This window comes from Pristis pectinata, chromosome 12 (assembly GCF_009764475.1).
Source record: "Pristis pectinata isolate sPriPec2 chromosome 12, sPriPec2.1.pri, whole genome shotgun sequence".
Classification (NCBI taxonomy): Eukaryota; Metazoa; Chordata; class Chondrichthyes; order Rhinopristiformes; family Pristidae; genus Pristis; species Pristis pectinata.
The window spans coordinates 5,604,659-5,630,458 of record NC_067416.1 but is presented as its reverse complement, the minus strand read 5'-3'; the positions used below and the strand labels follow the sequence as shown (position 1 = coordinate 5,630,458).

At 46.1% G+C, this 25,800-nt stretch overlaps 1 protein-coding gene across 2 annotated transcripts in view; it reads left to right on the top strand.

Moving 5' to 3' along the window:
* The window catches only part of armh3 (armadillo like helical domain containing 3), a 151,034-nt gene that overhangs the window by 75,659 nt on the left and 49,575 nt on the right, over positions 1 to 25,800 (top strand). For both annotated transcript variants that reach the window (XM_052027108.1, XM_052027107.1), the window contains 4 exons: positions 3,799 to 3,859; positions 6,702 to 6,790; positions 20,848 to 20,930; positions 25,434 to 25,560. In XM_052027108.1, coding sequence (XP_051883068.1) covers positions 3,799 to 3,859; positions 6,702 to 6,790; positions 20,848 to 20,930; positions 25,434 to 25,560 — 360 coding nt within the window. The remainder of the gene's footprint in view (positions 1 to 3,798; positions 3,860 to 6,701; positions 6,791 to 20,847; positions 20,931 to 25,433; positions 25,561 to 25,800) is intronic.

Sequence of the window (25,800 nt, the reverse complement as noted above, 5' to 3'; positions counted from 1 at the left end):
TGGCTTCTGTGTTCAGGTCTCTGAAATGCTCCTTAATCCCGTGACCTTCTGGCTGCTGAGAGTGCTGTTCAATGAGCCACAGCGACCAGCTGTGTCTGATCTCCTCATCCTTGTAGGAGTCACCATTAAACAGCTGGGAACACCAGTACACTGGGGCGCAATAGCATTGTGGTTATATTAATGAATTGATCTAAAGACACAAGTGCACTTCCCGCTGTGGGAGGTGAGACAGTTAAAATTAATCTTGTTAAATAATCAAGAATAGTAACGATGAAATTGTGTTGTAAAAACCTACCTCTTCATTAATATCTGTTTTCCATGGAGCAAAGAAAGCTGAGGGGGTGGGGGGGGAATCTTCTAGAGGTTTATGAAATCATGAGGGGCATAGATAGGGTGATAACCTTTTTCCAAAGATATGGGGAGTCTAAAATTAGAGGGTACAGATTTAAGTAAGAAGGGAAAGATTTAAAGGGGACCTGAGGAGCAACTTCTCCACACAGAGGTTGGTGGGTAGATGGAATGAGCTGCCAGAGGTAGTGGTGGAGGTGAGGACAATTATAACATTTAAATGACGTGGACAGATTCATTGGTCGGAAAAATGTGAAGGGTATGTGGACCCAATGCAGGCAAAAGGAACTAGCTCAGGAAGACACCCTGGTCGGCATGGATGAGTTGGGCTGAAGGGCCTATTTCTGTGCTGTCTAACTCTACAACCCTAGCTTTCAGTGAAGGACATTTACCTTCTTTATAACATATGTGATTCCCAACCCACAGAAATGAAGCTGACTGTTAACAGTCCTCTGAATTAACCACACACACCACTTAATCCAGTGGGAAAAAAAAATTAGTGCAAAATACCTTTCTCTGGGGGCTGAGATCATTGCAGTGCTGTCGTGGCTAAGATCATTTGCCCAACACAGACTGAGGATTGTACCTCGTCCTGCATGCTGTGAATGTCTGAAGTCTGTGCAAATCAAGTGAATTAAAAGGCAGCCCCCCCATCGAAGAGAGAATATAGTCCCATTTTCAGTTTGGCCCAGTCTACTCATTATTGCTAGTGGTGAATATATATGAATGAATTATGCTAATTTAGCTCCAATTCAACAGCATGAGAAATTAGACTGTGGCCACTTTGGCACCACATTGGAAAAGAACTAATTATGGAAATATAGAAGCAATATCAAATTATTGCAGCTTCGTGGAGCTGTGGTAATGGAATACTTGAATACATAGGTTCTTTTACTTTTTTAATCTACATATTTTATAAATATTTAATATTATATATACTTTTTATATTTTAACTAAATGGTATCATTTTTTATTTATCCTTTTTGTTCAAAAATGAGCTTGTACTCTGTACAGGTAATGTGGTCTTACTGATCAATTGCTTGCAGGCAATCCAAGAAGGAATGAATATGTAAATGTGGATGTTGCTTTTGAGGAAATACAGACATTGTGAAATGGAATCAAAATGATTATAAAGTGTCATTGAGCTGTATTTCCTGTCTCCCTAGTTGCTGCCCATTTTTTCCGGATGGGGCGAGGCTCCTCAGTGTGTCAGGGCTAACTGATACATCGGCCAATGTCCAGGTGATGTCCGTGACTCCAGTCCTGGTCTCCACAGAGATTTGTGAGTCGCAGAGACATCAGCAGAAAACTCCCAGTCTAGCACTGAGGGAGTGCGGCACTGTCAGAAGTGCATCCTTTGTATTAAACAGAGGCCCTGAGTGCTGAAGGTGGAGACCAAAAAGATCCCATTTCACTATAGTGAGAGGGAAGGTTCCTTGCTAGTTCCTGGCTAAAACAGAGCATATTTTGTTATCTCATTGCTGCTTGTGGGATCTTGCTGTGCACAAATATTTCCTATGTTACATCTATGACTGCGTTTCACAATTTTGTCATTGGTTGTAAACTGCTGAAATCCATGAAAGGTGCAATGGTCTTTCTACCATCTATGAAAGTTACCACAGCTAGACCTATTCCCTTACCTTTGTGCACAGTTGTGGTTTGCAGTCAAGTGCGACTTCCCCCGCTATTATTTTCTAATGCCTTGATTTAAGATTTCTTGTTTTCAGATCCCGCCCAAGGCCTTGCCCACTCCCTGTGGTCCTCAAGCTTTTTAACACAGTGGGATATCGGCATTCCTTCAATATTGGCTTCTCTTGAGTATACCTGAATTTGATCGTAATGCCACGAGGGATCTGCAATTAAAACCAGATCTGACCTTGGTGAAACTGAATCTGATCAAGTCTGATTTTAACCAGACTTCAAGCTGAGGCGCACAGTCAGGTCCTACTTGACTTATAGTTGGGCTCTCTGTGCCTTTACCCCCCTGTGTCTTCAACTACCCAAACATAAGTTCTGGTGTTTCCATCCAACACCACCCCCCCCCACCCCCCCAAAAAAAACATCACCTCACTTTTCCTCATCTGAAGCCCCTGCTTAAACCCTTCTACTACTCTGTCCAAGAACATGGCATCAAGTGTGCATTTTTTTTTTGTCCTGGACCTTGAGGCATTTTTGTTATTACTAAAGGTGCTATATAAATGGAATTTGTTATCTTGTAGTTTCAAGCCCATTTGCATCTGGTCTAGTATTTTGTCCAACTAAGCACAGATTGATCAGCCCTGTATTACCTCAACAATGCATTTGGTTGGTGCCATTGCAAACAACATGTCCTTTTATACGGTTTTCCATTTTAATAACTTTATTCATTATGTCTTCAGGATTTACGAGATTGCAGGCACCCAAGTACTGCAACTATGTTGTTAATCAGTCCTTCAGCCTTGCAGTGAAGAGCAATTAATTCCTCAATGAGTTCCTTGTCTGACAGGCACTCATGCTTATTTATCGTTGAGTTGACGTGTGTTGTATATTTACAACGCTGGAAATGACTATATTGAACATTACCTCAGCACTGGGTATAACTTGAGGTGGCAGCAATCCCAGACCAGTCATTGCAGCCATCAATTTTTTTTCCCTATCGAGAGAAGTGGAAGTATTGATGCTGGAGTGGGGAGAAATTTATGTGTCTCTGGCGTCCTGAAACAGATCATGAGATTGGTGCGGTTCAAATCTTCTGTGGATTTGTGAGCGGGCTGCTTGATCCTCCGACTGCCCTGGTACAAAGCCGACCTTCTCTTGTTTCTGCTGTAGATGGCAGCCGGGAGTGGGGGGGAAGGGGAGAAGAGAAAAGCTTTTTGATTCATGTAGTGTCATGCTGCACCTTCCAACCACAGTTATTAAGTAAACAGCCCCAAAGTAGGTAACGTTGTCAAACAGCAAAGTCAGCAAGATCAGAGTGGGGGGGTGATAATTAGAACATAAAACTGTACAGCACAATACAGGCCCTTTGGCCCACAATGTTGTGCCGACCTTTAAACCTCTCCTAAGACTATCTAACCCCTTCCTCCCACATATCCCTCTATTTTAAATTCCTCCATATGCTTATCTGGCAATCTCTTGAATTTGACCACTGTACCTGCCTCCACCACCACCCCAGGCAGTGCATTCCATGCCCCAACCACTCTCTAGGTAAAAAAAACCTTCCTCTGATATCTCCCTTGAACTTCCCACCCATTACTTTAAAGCCATGCCCTCTTGTATTGAGCATTGGTGCCCCGGGAAAAGAGATGCTGGCTGTCCACTCTATCTATTCCTCTTAATATTTTGTGCACCTCTATTATGTCTTCTCTCATCCTCCTCCTCTCCAAAGAGTAAAGCCCTAGCTCCCTTAGTCTTAGTGGAAAGTAGCCAACTTTCATCCACATTATAACTGTATTTCATTGTGTTTTCCAGATCTAATGGTGGAATTTATGGTCACGCACATGATGAAAGAGTTCCCCATGGACCTATACATGTAAGTTCAGGATAATTTACTCAGTCAGAAGCAAAGTGCGGCAGGTGCTGGAAATCTGAAACAAAAAGAGTGTGGAGATGCTCAGCAGGTCATACAGCATCTGCGGAGAAAGAAATAGTTAATGGTTCAGGTCATTCGGTGATACAGCATAGAAACAGGCCCTTCGGCCCAACTCATCCGTGCCGACTATGGTGCTCATCTAGCTAGTCCCATTTGGCCCATATCCCTCTAAACCCCTCCTATCCACCCACTTACCATCTTTCCTTTCATCGTAATAAAACCAGAAGATGCCTCTAGGGATTTATAGTTTACAAAGAGAGTGGTAGGTGCCTGGGGAAGTGGTGGAGGCAGATACAATAGCACCGTTTAAGAGGCATTTAGATAGACACACGGACAGGCAGGGAATGGAGGGATACTGACCATGTGCAGGCAGATGGGATTAGTCTGGATTGACAGCATGGTGGGCTGAAGGGCCTGTTCCTGTGCTGTACTGTTCCATGTTCTGGACCCTCCCACATACTGGTGCAAAGCCAGTAGTACAATTCACACTCGTTACCACCATAATGGAAGATATTGGGGAAAAAACTTGCAGGAAAATTTGGAAGTGGGGTTCTGATGAATGGCGATGGACTTGAAGTATTAACTCTGTTTTTCCATGGATGCTACTTAAACGGCTGAGAATTTCCGGTATTTTCTGTGTGTATTGAATTTATTTGTTGCCTATCCTCCTGAGGCGACTTCTCCTCCTTGCACTAGTTTCCTCCCTGTACCTTGAAAAACACTATGATACTGGAGGAACTTAGCAGGCCATGCTGACTTCCTCCGGCATCATAGTGTTCTTCATCTAGATTCTAGCATCCTTTGTTTCTCCTCCCTGTACCTTGCCTGTGTGTTATAAGCCAGGCTGATGGTGTTCACCAGAAGCCTGTTTAAGAGGCAGATGATTTGAAGTCCAGTGAGACTCCATACAATGAATAAAATGGGGAACTGATCCTTCCCTGAGACCTGGGTAACCAGCATAGACTTAAACCCAGGATTTGCACTGTTGTATATAAGTCAGTGAAATTCTGCAGTCACTGAGCTTGGGTTGTGAAAAGGTACCAATGGTAATAATTTTATGGCATCTGCTTGAATGGATTAATTAAACTTTGTATAGCTAGAATGCACATGAACATTACTTAGCGCACTGTGATTCTTTAATCCACTTACTGCACCACAGTCTTTCTGAAGCCATTGATCAACCACTTACTCATTTCCACTTTGAAATCCCTTCTTTCCTGTTAATCCTCTACTGTCTTCCATTGCTGTTGGACCTCCTGCGGCACACTTATTTGCTTGCTCAAGTCCAAAGTTTGCCCAGCGTCTGTGCTGCCCAGCTGGCTCAGAGGTCCGTAACGTGATCCTGCTCTGTAGTTCAGGATCATGGCTTCTATTCTCCCTCTTCCCTTCACCCTTGTCTCCAAAACTAAATGTGTATCATTTGTTGCCTCTGCTGCTTCCACTTACCCACTAAGCTAAATGTTCCCCTAGAATCCACCATCACCACCTCTACCAGGCTGGTCTTGATCTTATGTTTTGTCCCAATTCCCTCCAATAATCTCTCAGTTCCTCTTCCCAATGACACCCACCTGCTTCTCCCTTGACCAGTAGTCTCAATAAACTGCTGACCACACAATCTCCCTTCCATTATGATCGCTTCCCTCTCCTCGGATACTGAACTGTGCTCCCTTTACTTGAATTGAAGGCTGCTGTCATTTCGCATCCAGACGATCCACCTGTAAACATCACTGCACCTCCAACTTTATTTTCCCCAAATCTGTGCTCAGCTTCCCCACAGGTCCATGTGAAGCTCTTCAGTCCTGTTCCTTCCCCTGCCACGGCGCTTGACTGAAGTCTAAAATGATAATGCGGTCATTTTCCTGTAGCAGTCATGTATTAACCCTTGCACGGTCACTCCTACTTCCACGGCCTATTTCTGTGCTGTATAACTCTCATGCCTACTTCGATGTGCCACTCTGTTCTGCACCTCCCTGCTAGTTCCATACGCAGTGATCCTGACCCCTCCTTGGTGAGTTAGGCAGTACCTTGGTTTTGCACATGAGCTGAGAGTTTCCTATCCTGTATCCTGTCTATCACCTTAACGATATTGCTCATCTCTCTCTTCTACTGTCTTCATCACATCTGGACTCGAGTGCTCTCCTGGTTGACCTCCCAGCTTTCACCCAGTGTTGATGTGGGCTTACTGAAGCTCTGCACTCATTCCCATTCGTCTATCACCCTCATGCCAGCTGACCTAGAATGACTCTGCAAAAGTCTCGCATTTTCTGACTTCCTTTGTGAACTTGCCCCTGTCTGCAGCTGTCACTACCATCAACCGTTCGACCCTTTTCCTCTGAACTCTCCACGTGGTCTGTGTTCCATCTCCCATTTCCTTCAGCAACAAACAGTCCATTGGAGGCTCAGCGGGTCGAGCAGCATCTATTTTTAGGGTGGAGGAATTTGAGTCCTGATGCAGGGTTTTGACCCAAAATGTAGAGAATTCCTTTGAGTTCTCAACCCGCTGAGTTCTCCAGCACATTGTTTGTTTGTTGCTCCAGATTCCAGCAACTGCTGGCTCTTGTGTTTCCTACTTCCTTCACCTGAGCACCAGCTGCCCTGTCTTCAGCCATCCAGATGGTAACCCACACACCCACTCCCTCAACCCATGCCCCCCTCTCACCTCCTTCAACCGCCTTGTATCACCAGGCTTTTGGTTGCCTTTCTCTTTGATCATGGGTTCATTTACGGAATGGTTATGCTATAATTTTTGTCAGTATAACTCTTCTCCCTTGCTTATTTGTAGGCGGTGTGTTCAGATTGTCCACAAGCTCATCTGTTACCAGAAGAAATGCCGAGTGCGATTACATTACACCTGGCGTGAGCTCTGGTCAGGTGAGTGCCCTGTTATTCATAGCTAGACAATGTACACTGAGGAAGTGTGATCCGATATGTACCCATTGATGCCATGGCCAAGAAAGCTCACCAGTGCCTCTACTTCCTTAGGAGGCTAAAGAAATTTGGCATGTCCCCTTTGATGCTCACCAACTTTTATCGATGCACCATAGAAAGTATCCTATCTGGATACATCATGGCTTGGTACGGCAACTGTTCTGCCAGGAATGCAAGAAACTGCAGAGAGCTGTGGACACAGCTCAGCACATCATGGAAACCAGCCTCCCCTCTATGGATTCTGTCTATTCTTCTTGCTGCCTCGGTAAAGCAGCCAGCATAATCAAAGACCCCACCCACCCAGGAATTCTCCCTTCTTCCCCCTCCCATCAGGCAGAAGATACAAAAGCCTGAAAGCATGTACCACCAGGCTCAAGGACAGCTTCTATCTCACTGTTATAAGACTATTGAACAGTTCCGTAGTACAATAAGGTGGACTCTTGACCTCACAATCTACCTCATTATGACCTTGCACCTTATTGTCTACCTGTGCTGCACTTTCCCTGTAGTTGTGATACTTTGCATTTTGCATTGTTTACCCTGTACTACCTCAATGGACTGTGTAATGAATTGATCTGTATGAACGGTATGCAAGACAAGTTTTTCACTGTACCTCGGTACAAGTGACAATAATAAACCAATTCCAATGACCAGAAGCAGTCCATTTGGCCCTTCCAGGCAATACGGACTTACAGCCTGGGCAATCTTTTCGGACCCATTCCTTTTATTTCCCTGTATCCTGCCAACATTTCCCTCTCTCATGCCCATCAACTCCACTTGATTCTTTTCTCACTCACCTGCATTATGTGCAACAGCCAGTTAAACTCCCAGCACACCTTTGGGGCATGGGAGGAAGCTGGAGCACCCAGCAGAAATCCACAGAATCATAGGGAGAGCGTGCAAACTCCACACAGAGAGCAGCAGGAGACCGGGAGCCGTGAAGCAGCAATGCCATGTGCTTCTTACCATAAGAAGAGAGACACTGTCATGTGACTGAACAAATAACCCAGAAGTTGGGCTGCTGTGGTGACCCATGTTCACAATCCTACCATGGGAGGGAATTTAAGTTCAGTTAATTGAATAAATGTTGAATTATCAGTAAAGGTATCTGTGAAATGAATGTCTCGCCATGATGACCCAGATGGTTGACCAGTGTTCCCTCAGTGAAGAAGTCTGGTGTCCTTATCTTGTCTCCTTATATCTTAACTCCAGCTTCACAAGCAATGTGATTGACTCCAGTTCTCCAAAGGCTTCATATTTACTGAGCAGTTATGACAAAATATAATGTAATTAGAGCTGATGGACCACAAGGGTCAACCTTGCCCCAGCCAGTCAAGGCAGCCGTACAAAGCCCACCTCATCAACACCTGGGGTTGTGCCCATCCTGGGTGAACAGTACAACTGATGTAGTCGGCAACAGCCTGACCTTTTCCTCCTACCTTTCAGGCGTTTTGTTTTATTCATTCACTAGATGTGGGCGCTAATCACCGCTTCCTTGGGACGCTGCTGGTGAAATGCTTGCCTCAGTTTTTGTGGTGATGTTAACCCACAGAGTTTGGCTGGTAGTTGCAGCCTTTAGCCTCAGCAACGTTGTTCCATCATTGAATATGTTTGTGAGTCAGGGTGACATGTGACTTGAAGGGGAGCTTGTGGATGCCTTGTAGCTGCTGCCATGGCTCTTCAAGGCTGGGAGATGCTTTGACAATATGCTGGGCTGTATGTTGTGGACAGGCTACACCGCACCACAGTCTATAAGTATGTATTTAAGGAAGGAATGGGGTGCTAACCAAGTCCTGGATGGTGTCATGTTTTGTAAGTGTGATGGGAACTGCTTGTCCAGGCAACATCCCAGATCCCTCCATTATAATCCTTCAGCACAGAGTGTGTTTAAGATTTTTAATCTGTCTGCTTTTTCGGGGTATAATACACACGCAGACGCACATACACCTTTAATGTGCTTAGTGATTATCGGCAGAGTGTCCTTACTAGTTCCAACATGCTTTCTGCCTGCCTGCGAGTGTCTTCTCCCACTTCTAGGATGCACTGAGCCAAAGGTGGCACCACAGTGGAATCCATACCGGAGGGAATGGCCCCTGGGAGTCAGAAGCATTGACTCTGGATCCTACAAGGTCAAACATGAGTGATCAAACCTCTTGCTGATTACCATCTTCCACTCATCCTCAGTGGAGGATTCATTGCTCCCCTGTGTTGAACACCACTTAGAGGAAACACCAAAGGTCGTAGGGGCACAGAAAATTTCCAGTTATTTATGGGATCTTGCTGTACTTAGATTGGCTGTTAGGTTTCCTCCTTAACTTACAAGTTGCAAAGGAACTTAAAGGAATCCCTTTTTTTTTATGTTACCCAAGCTTTTTGTGAAAGAGGCTGGAAGTACCATCCAACTACAGAGTATAGTCTTGTCCCCCTGATAACTTTACAACTGATGAGAATCAGCAACAGAAGCTTTGGCAGATATTTACCCCAGGGGGCACTTTGTAGTCCTCACTGTAAAATGATACCGAAAAGCAAGCATTTTAACAGCATAAATTAAACTCGACTTAAAGATTATTGGCCATTTGATGGGGGTGCTGCCTCTCTCTGTAACTTACAGCCCTGCATTCCTTCATGGCGATCACAGCTGACAGGAGCGTCACTTTGAAAAGTGCCTGGTGCTGCAGGTTTTAATTTGCAGAAGTACCACCCTCCTCCATCATCCTTGCTGTGTGCTAGACTGTGGTGAACTGTTAATGTCTTTCCATTCAAGCGGAGAGTAGCCTGTCGGTCACAAGCCCAAAGCATGAACACCTTTATGTTGTTACAAAACAAAAGCTTTGCAGTGTAGGGATAATACGTTAGCAAGGATGGAGGATTGGTTAAAGGAGTGACTACAGAAAGTAGGGATGTGAGTCTTTTTCAGGCTGGCAGGTTATTATTGGTGGGTTACCACAGAGATGGGCATTTGGCCCTCAAATTGGAGACCTTCTCGAAATGTTAAAAGTTAAATGTTAAAAATTTAACATCAAAATGTTAAAAAAGGATCTAGGGGATTGTAGTGGGGACATGAAGCGGCCTGAAAAGCTTGAGCATGTAGATATTAGAAAAGAAGTGGTGCTGAAACTTTTGGAAAGCGTCGTTAGATAAGTCGCCGGGACCGGATGGGATGTACCCCAGGTTGCTGTGGGAGGCAAGGGAGGAGATTGCGGAGCCTCTGACGATGATCTTTGCGTCCTCGATGGAGATGGGAGAGGTTCCGGAAGATTGGAGGGTTGCGGATGTTGTTCCCTTATTCACGAAGGGGAGTAGGGATAGCCCAGGATATCATAGACTGGTGAGTCTTACCTCAGTGGTTGGTAAGCTGATGGAGAAGATCCTGAGAGGCAGGATTTATGAACATTTGGAGAGGTATAATATGATTAGAAATAGCATGGCTTTGTCAAGGGCAGGTCCTGCCTTACGAGCCTGATTGAATTTTTTGAGGATGTGACTAAACACTTCGATGAAGGGAGAGCAGTAGATGTAGTGTATGTGGATTTCAGCAAGGTGTTTGATAAGGTACGCTATGCAAGGTTTATGGAGAAGGTGAGGAGACATTGGATCCAAGGAGACATTGCAGTGTGGATCCAGAACTGGCTGGCCCACAGAAGGCAAAGAGTGGTTGTTGAAGGGTCGTAGTCTGAGTAGAAGTCCGTGACCAGTGGTGTACCTCGGGTCTGTGCTGGGACCCTTACTCTTTGTGATTTTTATAAATGACCTGGATGAGGAAGTGGAGGGGTGGGTTAGTAAGTTTGCGGATGACACGAAGGTTGGGGGCGTTGTGGATAGTTTGGAGGGCTGTCAGAGGTTACAGAGGGACATAGATAGGATGCAAAGTTGGGCTGAGAAGTGGCAGATGCAGTTCAACCCAGATAAGTGTGAAGTGGTTCATTTTGGTAGGTCAAATATGTTGGCGGAATATAGTATTAATGGTAGGACTCTTGGCAGTGTGGAGGATCAGAGAGATCTTGGGGTCCGAGTCCATAGGACGCTCAAAGCGCTTGCGCAGGTTGACTCTGTGGTTAAGAAGGCATATGGTGTATTGTCCTTCATCAGTCGGGGAATTGAATTTAGGAGTTGAGAGGTATTGTTGCAGCTATATAGGTCCCTGGTCAGACCCCACTTGGAGTACTGTGCTCAGTTCTGGTCGTCTCACTACAGGAAAGATGTGGAAGCCATTGAGAGGGTACAGAGGAGATTTACAAGGATGCTGCCTGGAATGCGGAGCATGCCTTATGAAAGCAGGCTGAGGGAACTCGGCCTTTTCTCCTTGGAGAGACGGAGGATGAGGGGGGACCTGATAGAGGTGTATAAGATGATGAGAGGTATTAATCGGGTAGATAGTCAGAGGCTTTTCCCCAGGGCTGAAATGGTGGCCACAAGAGGACATAGGTTTAAGGTGCTGGGGAGTAGGTATAGAGGAGATGTCAGGGGTAAGTTTTTTACTCAGAGAGTGGTAAGTGCGTGGATTGGGCTGCCGGCAACAGTGGTGGAGGCGGATACGATAGGGTCTTTCAAGAGACTGTTAGATAGGTACATGGAGCTGAATAAAATAGAGGGCTATGGGTAAGCCTAGTAATTTCTAGGGTAGGGACATGTTCAGCATGGCTTTGTGGGCCGAAGGGCCTGAATTGTGCTGTAGTTTTCCTATGTTTCTATGAGAGGCATAGATAAGGTGGATGGTAACAATCTTTTCCCCGAGGGTAGAGTCGTCCAAAAGTAGGAGGCGTAGATTCAGAGTGAGAGGGGAAAGATTTAAAAGGGACCTGAGGGGCAACTTTTTCACACAGAGGGTGGTGAGTGTATGGAACAAGCTGCCAGAGGAAGTGGGTGAGGCAGGTACAATACTGTCATTTAAGAAGCACCTGGATAGGCACATGGAGGGGCGGGGCTTGGAGGGATATGGGCCGAACACAGGAAATTGGGACTAACTGGGTGGGCACCGTAGTCGGCATGGACTGATTGGGCCGAAGGGCCTGTATCCGTGCTGTACTGCTCTATGACTAACTGTTCAAAGTTTATTTTAAAGAGTGGAATGAAAAGGTAGAATGTAAGTTTGCTGATGATAGAAAGCTAAGTGATTTGAAAGGAGCATGCCAAGAACCTGCAAAGTGAGAAAGACAGATTAAGAATGAGGGAAAGAAGGTGGCAGACAGCCTATAGTGCAGGCACAAGTGAGGTTATTCTCTTTGGTAGGAAGAAAAAAAATTGAATATATTTAAAATTGTGAGAAAATAGGTCCTGGATATTTCAGGTATCTTGGTAAATTGGTTTATTATTGTCACATGTATCGAGGTACAGTGAAAAACTTTGTTTTGCATGCCATCCATACAGATCATTTCATTACATCAGTGCATTGAGGTAGTACAAGGGAAAACAATAACAGAATGCAGGATGAATTGTTACAGTTACAGAGAAAGTGCGGTGCAGGCAGACAATAAGGTGCAAGGCCACAACGAGTTAGATTGTGAGGTCAAGAGTCCATCTCAACACATTAGGGGATCTTGGTGTGCTGGCTCATGAAACATAAACTAAACTTGCAGTTTAGAACAAACTGATGGGAAAGCAAATAATTTTTTGGTCTTCATCTGCAAAGGAAGCACAAGAGTAAGGTAGTTTTGCTGCAGTGGTGCCAGGATTTGATAGGAACACAGAGACTGCAGACGCTGGAATCCGGAGCAATAGAAAATCTGCTGGAAGAACTCAGCGGGTCGAGCAGCACCTGTGGGAGTAAAGGAATTGTCGATGTTTCAGGTCAAAACCCTGCAAATTGGGATTGCAATTTTTGGGTATTTGCAACCCTGCAAGTACCCTTGATGGGAATACCCCTGCATGGGAGCAGTTTTGGTTAAAGTGTCTAAGGAAAGATATCCTGGCCTTGGGAGACAGTGCAGCCTGGTTGTACAAGAATGGTTCCTGGGATGAAGGGCTGGCTTGTGCTATGAAGGGTGATTGAGTTACTTGACCTGCACTCATTGGAGTTTAGTACACATCTCCATCAAAGCATACAAGGTTCTGAGAGGGATTGGAAGGTGGGAAACTGTTCCCTCTCAATGAAGAGTACGTAATTAAGGGGCAATATCTCAGGTAAAGGGATGGCCATTTAGGACTGAGATGAGGAAAAATTTCTAAATCTTTAGCAGTTTTTATCCAAGAGGGATGAGGTTGATGAAATTTAGCTCATGACTGGGATCAAAGATATATGGAATAGGGCAGGAATGTGGACTCAGCATGAGATTGATCATAATCTTGTTTTTGTAGCAGGCTCGAGAGTTTCCTTGGTTTATTCTCGGTAGTGTAGCGGTTAGTGTAACACTTTACAGCGCCAGCAACCCAGGTTCAAATCCGGCCACTGTCTGTAAGGAGTTTGTACGTTCTCCCCGTGTCTGCGTGGGTTTCCTCCGGGTGCTCCGGTTTCCTCCCACATTCCGAAGACGTACAGATTAGGAAGTTGTGGGCGTGCTATGTTGGTGCCGGAAGCGTGGCGACATTTGCGGGCTGCCCCCAGAACACTACGCAAAAAGGTGCATTTCACTGTGTGTTTCGATGTACACGTGACTAATAAAGAAATCTTAACTTCTTACCCCATCATTTTGCACCTGCACACTGTGGGGAATGCTGGTATCTGGGGGTGCTGAAAGACGATGGTTCATTCTCCCCATTCCCATTCATTTATCCGTTTCTGCCCCACCTGGAGATTCATAGAATTGACAACATTGCAACATGCCGTGAAACTGAGCTGGCCCATGTCACCATTCACGTTACATGCAGACCTCCTCCCATTATTATATCTTGTCTTCTCTAAATGCTTATTGCCTGTGTATTAATCTAGCTTCCCCTTAACTGTGTCACTGTCACTCTCCACAGGCACTCCTTATGGTCCTGATACAGGGTTTCAACCCAAAATGTTGATGATTCCTTCCCCTCCCCGCAGATACTGCTCAACCCATTGAGTTCCTCCAGTTGACTGTTGCTCCAGATTCTAACATCTGCAGTCTCTTGTCTCTTTATCATAACTACCTGTGCAGCTCACCATTCAGTCCAGCTCATGCACTTCTCCATACTCTGCAGTGCAGTCATGGTTAGGTTTTGAACCCATCTGAAACTAGCTCCATGATCTGGGGTCCCAGATGTGAATGAGTGGCTGATTGGGGATGCAGGGAAGCGCTGGAGTGCCCAGGAGATGTTCAAGGTGCATTGTTAACTATTAAAGCGAGTCGATGCCTACTGCTGATTTTGAGGTTTGGCAGCAAGCATAGAATGTTGCAAATAAACAGGACTGCCAGTTTGATTTGTGTATATGGTTGGGGTATCTATCCACCTGAATTGTCCCATCTGTTCAGCCTCTCCACTGTTACAGTGAGATTAAGAGGAGATTTAAAGGTTGTTTAGAATTAAGAGAGGTTTGTTAGAATAAAGTAGAAGAAATATTTCCTTGTGACGTAGAAGGAAGACATTTGGCCTGTCAAGCCTCTGCCAACTTTCAGAGTAATCCTATTGGCTCTCAGATGCCTGTTGTCCAGTCTAGTTCAACTACTACTCATCTACACTTGGGCGTAATTCAGAATGGACATTTTAACATGCCAGCAATGTCTTTGGGATGTGGAAGGAAACCAAGCGTCTGGCGGAGGAGGGCAGGGGAGGAAATATCACATGTTCACAGGGAGAATGGGCAAACTCCACACAGACAGAACGGAGGTCAGGTTTTTACGCTGCTGAGGATAGCTGTGTAAATACAGACTATTTTGTTTGAGGAGAACTCGTGTTTAACTGGTGAACTGTTGATGTTCCGGACCGCATTACCTGAAATAGTAGTGGAAGCTGATTCAACAGTAACTTCCAAGCTGATAATGAATAAATACTTGATGTGGAACAATTTGCAGGGCTGTGGGTTTGGAGAAAGAATAATTGGATCACACTTTCAAAAAGACAAGATGGGCTGAATGGCCTCCTGTGCTGTACAATTCACTGATTCTGTCTCTGTTGTGAGCCAGAAGAACATTGTGACTAAAGATCTCCAGCATTGTGATTACTATAAAAATAAATGCAGGGTAGTAAGCTGGAATAATAACAGTGGATCTGATGAAGCAGAAAATCTTTTGGGGGGTATCTGCATGTTTCTTGCGTTGTATGGAAAATGACTGCATCTGAAAGAGGGGAACATAATTACTTAAATTTTTTTTTAAGTTTTACTTACAGCGTGGTAACAGGCCCTTCCGGCCCAATGAGTCCGCGCCACCCATTTTTTAAACCCCAAATTAACCTACCTGTATGTCTTTGGAATGTGGGAGGAAACCGGAGCACCTGGCGGAAACCCATGCAGACACAGGAGAACATACAAACTCCTTACAGACAGCGACGGGAATCGAACCCCAATCGCTGGCGCTGTAATAGCGTTGCGCTAACCACTATGTTATTCACATCAGTTTCAGTGAAGTTATAGCAGAAATAATGGAACAGAACAAGCTGCCGTTGCAGGTAGTCAGGAGCTGATGTCTCTGTTGCACTAATTCATTCAAGCACAGCGCATTAGCTGGTTGGCCAGGCATCATCAATGTTAGTAATCTGCTGCTTGGTGCCCTGTAGCCACAGCAGTAAAGCAACTGGATCCCTTGAGCCTCGTTCAGCCATTTGATTACATTGTGGCAACTCTATTTACCTATCCCCCATAACCTCTGCTGCTTGTGGGACATTTCGCAGGGACCGTTGCATTGTGAGATGGTCAGCTGTGAGGGAGAACAACTGTGGGGGGAAGGAATGCCATGCTGTCAGAGAAGCAATGTATTGGTGTTGTTGCCTTTCTAACACGGCATCACTCTGAGGTCCCATCACTTAGTTAGTACCTTCAGAATCAGATTTATTATCACTGATGTATGATGTGAAATTTGTCATTTTGCGCAGCAGTACAGCGCAAAGACACAAAAACTATAAATTACAAAAACAAATAGTGCAGAAAAAAGGAATAATGAGGTAGTGTTCATTGACTTTTCAGAAATTTGATGGCGGAGGGGAAGTAGAGGGCAGGCATGGTAGTGTAGCAGTTAGTGTAACGCTATTACAGCGCCAGCGACCCGGGTTCAATTCCGGCCGCTGTCTGTAAGGAGTTTGTACGTTCTCTCTGCATGGGTTTCCTCCGGGTGCTCCGGTTTCCTCCCACATTCAAAAGGCATACAGGTTAGGGAGTCGTGGGCGTGCTATGTTGGCACCGGAAGCAGGGCGACACTTGTGGGCTGCCCCCAGAACACTCTACGCAAAAAGATGCATTTCACTGTTTGTTTCAATGTACATGTGACTAATAAAAATATCTTAAGAAGCTGTTCCTGAATCATTGAGTGTGGGTCTTCAAGCTCCTGTACCTCCTCCCCAATGGTAGTAATGATAAGAGGGCATGTCCTGGGTGGTGAAGGTCCTAGGTGATGGATGCCGCCTTCTTGAGGCACCGCCTCTTGAAGATGTCCTCGATGGTGGGGAGGGTTGTGCCCATGATGGAGCTGGCTGAGTCTACAACCCTCTGCAGCCTCTTGCGAATTAAATATGCTGGAAGCACTCAGCAGGTCAGGCAGCATCTGTGGGGAATAAAACAAGAGTCGATGTTTCAGGTCAGTGACTCTTCGTCAGACTCCCCTGATGCTGCCTGACCTGCTGAGTGTTTCTGGCATTTTCCATATTCTGGATTTTCAGCATCAGTCACCTGAAGGGAATTGATTGTTCTGATTGTTGTTTGCTTCTTTCCACTATATGTGGGAGCTTCCTGTCTCCAAATTGGCTGCTGGGTGTTCTAGGCACTAACAGTTCCTGCATACAGTGAGGACAACACTCTGTGAAGTTTGGATGTCACGAGTTTGTGAAATCTGCATGAGCATTCTTTATTCTGTTGTCAGAGGGCAAGTGATCATCTGCCCACCACTGTTCTCTGCCACTCAGACCAAGCTGTGACCCTCTCAACCTCCAGACCTGCAACCTCAACTTCTCTCTCTATATTGTCATCTGTGCTTGGAGCCTAGAGCTATAGAGTAGTACAACGTATGATATCGGTATTAGTTTATTATTGTCACTTGTACTGAGGTACAGTGAAAAACTTGTCTCGCATACTGATCGTACAGGTCAATTCATTACACAGTGCAGTTACATTGAATTAGTACAGAGTGCATTGAGGTAGTACAGGTAAAAACAATAACAGTACAGAGTAAAGTGTCACAGCTACAGAGAAAGTGCAGTGCAATAGGGTGCAAGGTCACAACAAGGTAGATTGTGAGGTCAGAGTCTATCTCATCGTACAAGGGAACCGTTCAATAGTCTTATCACAGTGAGGTAGAAGCTGTCCTTGAGCCTGGTGGTACATGCCCTCAGGCTCCTGTATCTCCTACCCGACAGAAGAGGAGAGAAGAGAGAATGACCTGGGTGGGTGGGGTCTTTGATTGTGCTGACTGCTACACGAAGACAACGAGAGGTAAAGACAAAGTCCAAGGAAGGGAGCCTGGTGTCTGTGATGCGCTGGGCTGTGTCCACAATCCTCTGCAGTTTCTTGCAGTCCTGGGCAGAGCAGTTGCCATACCAAGCTGTGATTCATCCAGATAGGATGCTTTCTATGGTGCATCAATAAAAGTTGGTGAGAGACAAAGGGGACAAACTGAATTCCTTTAGCCTCCTGAGGAAGTAGAGGCACTGGTGAGCTTTCTTGGCCGTGGCATCTATGGGCTGTTGGTGATGTTCATTCCCAGGGGGACTTGAAGCTCTAACTGTGGTGGCCTCAGAGCATCAAAGCTATTGAGGTAGTGTGGTCATGGATCTAGCATGGAAACAGGCCCTTCAGCCCACTCACTCCATGTTGCCATTTGCACTAACCCCACTGTTATTCTCTCTACATTCCCATCACCTCAGATTCTACCACTCACCTACACCCTAGGGGCAATTTACAGCAGCTAATTAACCTACCAACCTGCACATCTTTGGGTTGTAGAGGGAAATGGAGAACGGGGAACGTGCAAACTATACATAAAGACAGCAGCAGAGGTCAGGATCGAACCTGGAGCTGTGAGGCAGCAGCACTACCTGCTGTACCACTGTGCCAGGAGCAGTGATCTCCTTTTGTTCTTTCTGATTTATTCCTTTCTTCCAGCTTCACCCCCTCTTTTCACTGCATTGCAATCTCTCTGTTTCCGTTTCCCTCACTCGCTCTATCTTTTCTCTGGTTTTCTGTCCCCCTCCTGCGGTTTGAATAAACTCTTTGCCTGAGCTCCTTCCCCTGGACGATTACCGTGCTGCAGTTGCTGTTGCCTGGCTCCTGATCAGTTTGCCTTGCAGCCAGATCTGATCAGCAGCACAACACAGCACAGGCAGCAAGGCTCAATCTCTCCCGCACTGTAGCATCTGCCACCACCATCTGCCGCTGTCTCTTTTGGCTCCCCCTTTGCTGGAAATTATTCAGACTCAGCAAAATGGATGCCTCACCATCTGAGGTTCATTTCTTCAGTCTGAGAAGAAATCCTGCAAGTTCCTCAAAGTTATTCACTTTGTAAGTATAGGTATTGTAAGTATTAATCGAGGTATTGGGTGCAGGAGTCAAGAAGTTATGATGCATCTCTATAGAACTCTGGTTAGGCTGCATTTAGAGTATTGCGTGCAATTCTGGTCACCTCACTACAGGAAGGATGTCGAGGCTTTAGAGAGGGTGCAGAGGAGGTTTACTAGGATGCTGCCTGGATTAGAGGAGAGGCTGGACAAACTTGGGCTCTGGAGCGGCGGAGGCTGAGGGGTGATCTGTTGGAAGTGTATAAACTTATGAGGGGCATAGATAGGTTGGACAAGCAATATCTTTTTCCCCATCATTGAACGATCCAATACCAGAGGGCATGCATTTGTGAGAGGGGGTAGGATCAGAACAGATGTGAGGGGTACGTTTTTCACTCAGAGAGTGGTGGATGCCTGGAATGCGTTACCTGATAGGGTGGTGGAGGCAAACTCAGTGGGGGCTTTTAAGAGGGGCTTGGATGGGCACATGAATGAGAGGAAAATGGAGGGATCTGGGCATTCTGTAGGTAGAAGGGATTAGCTATGTCAGCACAACATTGTGGGCCAAAGGGCCTGTTCTGTGCTTTACTGTTCTATGTAGGGTAGTCATCGTGTCTTGCGCATACAGCAAGATCTCTCAAACAGCAGAAAGTTTTAGCCGCCATTTCTGTAGAGTTGGTTGGGGGAGGAATGTCAGTTCAATTGCCTGGAGACTTTGATGGGCATTTTGTCCTTTAGACTCAAGGGTACCTGAACTTTACAGGTTATTGCCTCATCTGAAGACTGCGACTTCTGGCAACACATCATGGCAACCCTTGCTACGCCAGGACTGCCTCACACAGTACGTGGCAATTGAACCCACAAACCTCTCCAAGGTCAGAGAGCTACCACTGACCCTGCATTTGTGCAGTCAGGAGGAAGAACTGGAGGACAGGTCTCCCCCGGCTTCTGTCATGCCCATCACAAAGGAAGATGATTGTGCTTGCTGGAGATCAGTAATCCTGGCCAAAGGACATTCCTGAGGAGTTCCACGGTGTCCTTGGTCGAACTACCTTCAGTCATTTGGTCAGAAGTGAGGATGTTCCCTGGGGCTTCCATTTGCAACTCCTCAGATACTGTAAAGGGCCATACCTCCATGCAGCAAGACCTAGGCACTGTATTGGTGTTGGTTTATTATTGTCACTTGTACCGAGGTACAGTGAAAAACTTGTCTTGCATACCAACCGTACAGGTCAATTCATTACACAGTGCAGTTACATTGGGTTAGTACAGAGTGCATTGATGTAGTACAGGTAAAAACAATAACAGTACAAAGTGTCACAGCTACAGAGAAAGTGCAGTGCAATAAGGTGCAAGGTCACAACAAGGTAGATTGTGAGGTCAGAGTCCATCTCATTGTATAAGGGAACTGTTCAGTAGTCTTATCACAGTGGGGTAGAAGCTGTCCTTAAGTCTGGTGGTACGTGCCCTCAGGCTCCTGTATCTTCTACCCGATGGAAGAGGAGAGAAGAGAGAATGACCCGGGTGGGTGGGGTCTTGGATTATGCTGGCTGCTTCACCAAGATAATGAGAGGTAAAGTCCAAGGAGGGGAGGCTGGTGTCCATGATGCGCTGGGCTGTTTCCACAACTCTCTGCTGGCCTTACAGATGACTGTAGCTATGTTAGGTGTTCTGTGGCGAGTCGCTCAATACCCATCACTGTGAAAGTTTCCATAAGCTACAAGGCACAATTCAGTAGTCTGATGGAGTACTCTCCACTTGCCTGGATGAATATAATTCCAACAACACAGTAGAAGTTCAATAACATCCAGGACAAATCAGCCCTCTTAATAGGTACCCCATCTTGTTTGCTCCCTCCACCACCATGTTTGTAATGTGTTCCATTGCAAAATGCATCAGGGCAACTTGCCAAGACTTCTTCAGCAGTGCATCCCAAACCTTCTACTTCCAGAAGGACAACGTGCTTGGGAACACCACCCCTTGGGCATCTCTCCCAAGTCACACACTACCCTGACTTGGAAATGCATCACAGTCCTTTCGTTGTTGCTGCTTTCAAATCCTGGAAGCCCATACCTAACAGAACTGTGGGGGTATCTCCATTACATGCACAGCAAAGGTTCACACTGGCAGCATCTCGGACGATTGGGGATGGGAAATAAATACTGGCTTTGCCGTTGTCATATGTAATGAATAAAAGAGAGCAAATGCTTCACCAATGCTGAATTGTTTCTGATCTGGCTGGCCAGACTGCATTACCCAATCTCTGCAGACGAGCCGTGCAGGGGGAAGCTCCATTCCTTTTGGCCAGAGCATGGATTCCCCCACTCCAGGGAGGTGCATCAGTTGTTGGAGGCCAATGAATCATTCCCGCTACCTGGAGCGCAAGTGTGAAATTCAGACCAAACTGTGTTGAAAATGTATATCGTTTTCTTACTGTCTGCTTCATCTCATTGCAGCACTAATCAATTTGTTGAAGTTTGTGATGTCGAATGAGACGGTGCTATTGGGAAAACATAACATCTTTGCCCTGGCCTTAATGGTGAGCTGTCATTCTTCATTTTCTTGATGCCTCTTGTTTCCTCAGAAGGTGTGTAGCATCGAGAACAACTGGCCCGTTGAAAGTGTGGACTTGCACTGTGCCGTGGATCCTTTCACACTGGAGCCCTGTCATTGCCTTACGGACCTCTCCACAGAGTGACCCTGAGTGTGCGACTCACACTGTGACGGTGTGTCCCCACGGACAGTGCAACTGACACTGACGGTGCGTCCCCACACACTGCGCGACTGACACTGTGACGGTGCGTCCCCACACACTGTGCGACTGACGGTGCGTCCCCACCCTCTGCGCGACTGACACTGACGGTGCGTCCCCACGCACTGCGCGACTGACACGGTGCGTCCCCACCCACTGCGCGACTGACACTGACAGTGCGTCCCCACCCACTGCGCGACTGACACTGACAGTGCGTCCCCACCCACTGCGCGACTGACACTGACGGTGCGTCCCCACCCACTGCGCAACTGACACTGACGGTGTGTCCCCACACACTGCGCGGCTGACACTGACGGTGCATCTCCGTGCACTGCGTGACTGACACTGACGATGTGTCCCCACGCACTGTGCGACTGACACTGTGACGGTGTTTCCCCACGCACTGTGCGACTGACACTGTGACGGTGTGGTCACACCATCTGCTGCTGTCTCTGGATGTTGTGATCCCATCACTGTTTACTTATCCCCTGGAAGTGTCCCAAGAAAGAACGGATGCCTTGATGAGATGCTTCTCCCAATTCTTGTCTGTATTGAATGCTTGGGCGCTCAAGACGTTCGTTGCAAACGGACTCTGAATTGACTGGGGAATGTGAAACATAGGGTATGGTTATCAGGAGCAGTGTTTCTAACCAGGCAACCTGCAGGCCTCCGAACTTGGCAACAAATCCTGCAGCCCTTCTGTTTATTAATGACAAACAGAGATTCCACGCTGTAAACAGAGCAGAAAGGAGGATTTTTTTTACCATTGAAGGATTGCTCTTCATTGTTACCTAGCAACAAAAACCTAGCAACAGGGCAAATGAATGTCACCTGACCGTTAATATAGATTCTTTGGAAACCCAGCTGGTCCAGCAGAGATGTTCATTTCTCTTTTACCTCAACATTTCGAACCCATGTAATCCCCACCTCCCTCAATGCCTAACCTGCCTGCACACGCAGATTCACTTGGTAGAAACCACCCACAGTGTAGCCTGGGCTGTTAAGTCCTGAAGGGTGTCCTTGATCTTGGCCTCTGGAACCAAGGTTCACTTAAAAATAAGGGATCACCCATTTAAGACAAAGGTGAGGTGAAATATTTTCTCTCTGTGCCTCGTGAGTATTTGGAACTTGGTGGAAGCAGAGTCTGTGAATATTTTTAAGGCAAAGTTAGATACTTAATAAGCAAGGGGGTGAAAGGTTATCCAGGGGTAGGCCACAATACGGAGTTGAGATTGTAGTCAGAACTTCAGTGAAAAGAAGAAATGAGAAAAACAGAAAATGCCAGAAAAACTCAGCAGGGCAGGCAGCATTTGTGGAGCGAGAAGTAGTTAACGTTTCAGTTCTGATAAACTGAGAAAGAGAGAAGCAATTTAGTTTAGGCGGGGGGAGGGCAGAAAGAAAAAGGGAGAGGGGGATGTCAAGTAAAAATAGCTAATCCTGATAAAAACCATAAAGAACGAGTTATCTAAAGTTGGAGATTTCGATATTGAGTCCTGCAGGCTGCAACGTACACAGACGAGAGATGAGATGTTGTTCCTCTAGCTTGCATTAAGCCTCACTGTAACAGTACAGGAGCCCACAGACAGAGAGATCAGAGTGGGATGGAGAATTAAAGTGACAGGCAGCCAGAAGTATGGGATCACTCCTGTGGATTGAGCGCAGGGGCTCGGCAAAATGATCACCTGATCTGCATTCAGTTCCTCCTCTCCAGAGGAAGCTCAAGAGGTTGAGAGGTCCACTGCAGCTCCCATTGTGTAGCTTTAATCCCCTTACTTAAGAAGGGATATAACACCATTGGGATATAACGCCCTGAAGAGATTCACTGAGCTAATTCCTAGATGAGACGGCTGTCCCATCACAAACGTCTTAAAAAAAAGTTAGACCTGCATTCTTCAGAGTTTAGAAGAATGAAGGTGATCTTATTGAAACAAAGGTGATGTGATAAGGTTGACAGTGAGATATTTCTACTGCTGAGAGAGTCTGGAACAAGGGATCACTGTTAACGTTTAGAGGGTGATCATTTAAAACTGAGGTAGGTAGCAACAACGTCTAGCAGAGGTTGGAGAATCTCTGGAATTCTTGCCCCTGAGGGTTGGGGAGGCTGGGTCATTGGTATTTAAAGGGGGAGGTAGATCCATTTTCAAAAGTTCAGGGAATTGAAGGCTATGGGGGAACTGGCACAGTAGGAGAGATGAGGCTAGAGTAGGTCAGCCATTGATGGTATTGAATGGTGGGGCAGGTTTGAGGGGCAGAGTGGCTGGCTCCTGTTTCCTTTGTGTGTGATCAATATGTTCGTATGCCAAGGAAGCCACCACTGGAATCAGCAGGTGATTGCTTAGCGCACTGAACTGATGTTCATCTGTCTGCAGTTGCAGACAAGCCATCAACCGTTCAGCCTGCCTGTGTGAAAGTGGCTCAAGGAGTGTGGGTGTGGGACAGGACCATTCAGCCCCTGAGCTTGTGTCACCAGTGATTGAATCACAACCAATCAGCAACCCAACTCATCAACTGCTACCTCTCAAAACCCTCCGCACCTCTTTGGGGAAGCAAGTTCCTGATTTCCACCACCCTTTGAAAGACTTGCTCTCATTTTAATGTTACATCCCCCACCCCTTTAGTTCTGGACTGTCTCCTCAACGAGCAGTAGTTAGTTTCTCTCTACCCCATAGATAAGATAAGATTTCTTTATTAGTCACATGTACATCGAAACACACAGTGAAATGCATCCTCTGCATAGGGTATTCTGGGGGCAGCCTGCAAGTGTCGCCACGCTTCCGGCGCCAACATAGCATGCCCACAACTTCCTAACCCGTACGTCTTTGGAATGTGGGAGGAAACCGGAGCACCCGGAGGAAACCCACGCAGACACTGGGAGAACGTACAAACTCCTTACAGACAACGGCCGGAATTGAACCCGGGTCGCTGGCGCTGTAATAGTGTTACACTAACCGCTATACTACCATCCCTCCCTTTAGTAGAACATAGAACAGTACAGCAAAGGAACAGGCCCTTTGGCCCATGGTGTTGTGCTAAAATAATTAAGCTAATGATGCCTAATTAAACTAATCCCTTCTGCCTGCACATGGTCCATATCCTTCCATTCTCTGAATATTCATGTGCCTGTCTAAGAGCCTTGTAAATGCCTCTATTGTATCTGCCTCCACCACCACCCCTGGCTACACATTCCAGGCACCCACCACTCTGTGTAAACATGTCTCCTTTGAATTTACCCCCTCTCACCTTAAATGCATGCCCTCTAGTATTATACATTTTGACCCTGGGAAAAAGGTACCGGCTGTCTATCTACTATAAACGTCATCATCTTAATCTGAGCACCCCTTAATCTCCCATACTCAAGGGAACAGGGGTATAGATTATACAAACTGTCCACAAAACTAAACCGATTCAATTTGTACATTAATTGCAGCAAGCACCAAGATGTTCAGATTATGATAACACAAACTGTGGTAGTCTCGGCATCACAGCTATTGAGATAGTGTGGAGTGTCATAGATAAGATATCTTTATTAGTCACATGTACTTTGAAACACACAGTGAAATACATCTTTTGCCTGGAGTGTTCTGGGGGCAGCCCGCAAGTGTTGCCACGCTTCCGGCACCAACATAGCACGCCCACAACTTCCTAACCCGTACGTCTTTGGAATGCGGGAGGAAACCGGAGCACCCGGAGGAAACCCACGCAGACATGGGGAGAACGTACAAACTCCTTACAGACAGTGGCTGGAATTGAACCCGGGTCACTGGTGCTGTAATAGCATTACGCTAACTGCTACACTACCAAGCCTGCCCTAGCATGATATATATAGCATGGTAACAGGCCATTCGACCAACTGTGTCTATGTGGACTGTCAGGCATCCATTTACATCAATCCTACATTAATCCTTTTTCATTCTCCCCACATTCCCACAACCTGCTCTTAACAATGAGTTTTCTAGCACTCATCTGCACACAAGCCGCAATTTAGAGCGGCCAAAAAACCCAACCAACCCACTTGTCTTTGGGAGGGAACTGGAGTATCCGGAGGGAACCCATGCGGTCACAGGGAGAACGTGCAAACTCCACTCAGCACCGAAGGTCAGGATCGAACCTGGGTCCTGGCGCTGTGAGGCAGTGACTCTACTATCTGCATCACTGTGTCTATGAAGGTCTCTCTGACTCTCACTGGCGTGTAGGAGGGCTGGGTTGTTCCCGTTGTGAATTGCATTCCTTTTCCACTGTTCTTCGGAGACAATGAGGGATTAATTGGGCCGCACCTCCCTCTCATTGCAGGTGGTGAATTTATTCAATGTGTTCATTACCTACGGTGACACTTTCCTTCCCACACCGAGCAGTTACGATGAACTTTACTACGAGATCATTCGCATGCACCAGGTCTTTGATAACTTGTATTCAATGGGTAAGTTTACATTTTTCTCTACTGATGGTTGTGGACTTGCATTTCTTTAACACTGCAGGGTGTTTGAAAATCCTTTGCAGCCATGGAAGTATTTTTGGAGGGGAGGGGGGGTCACTATTCTAATATAAGAAGCAGTAAGAGCTGAGAAACGGCATCATGATAACGACTTGATGAGTTTTTTTTAGTGACAGTGTTGAGAGATAAATATTGACACTAGGACCTCCCCTTTGATCTTTAAGT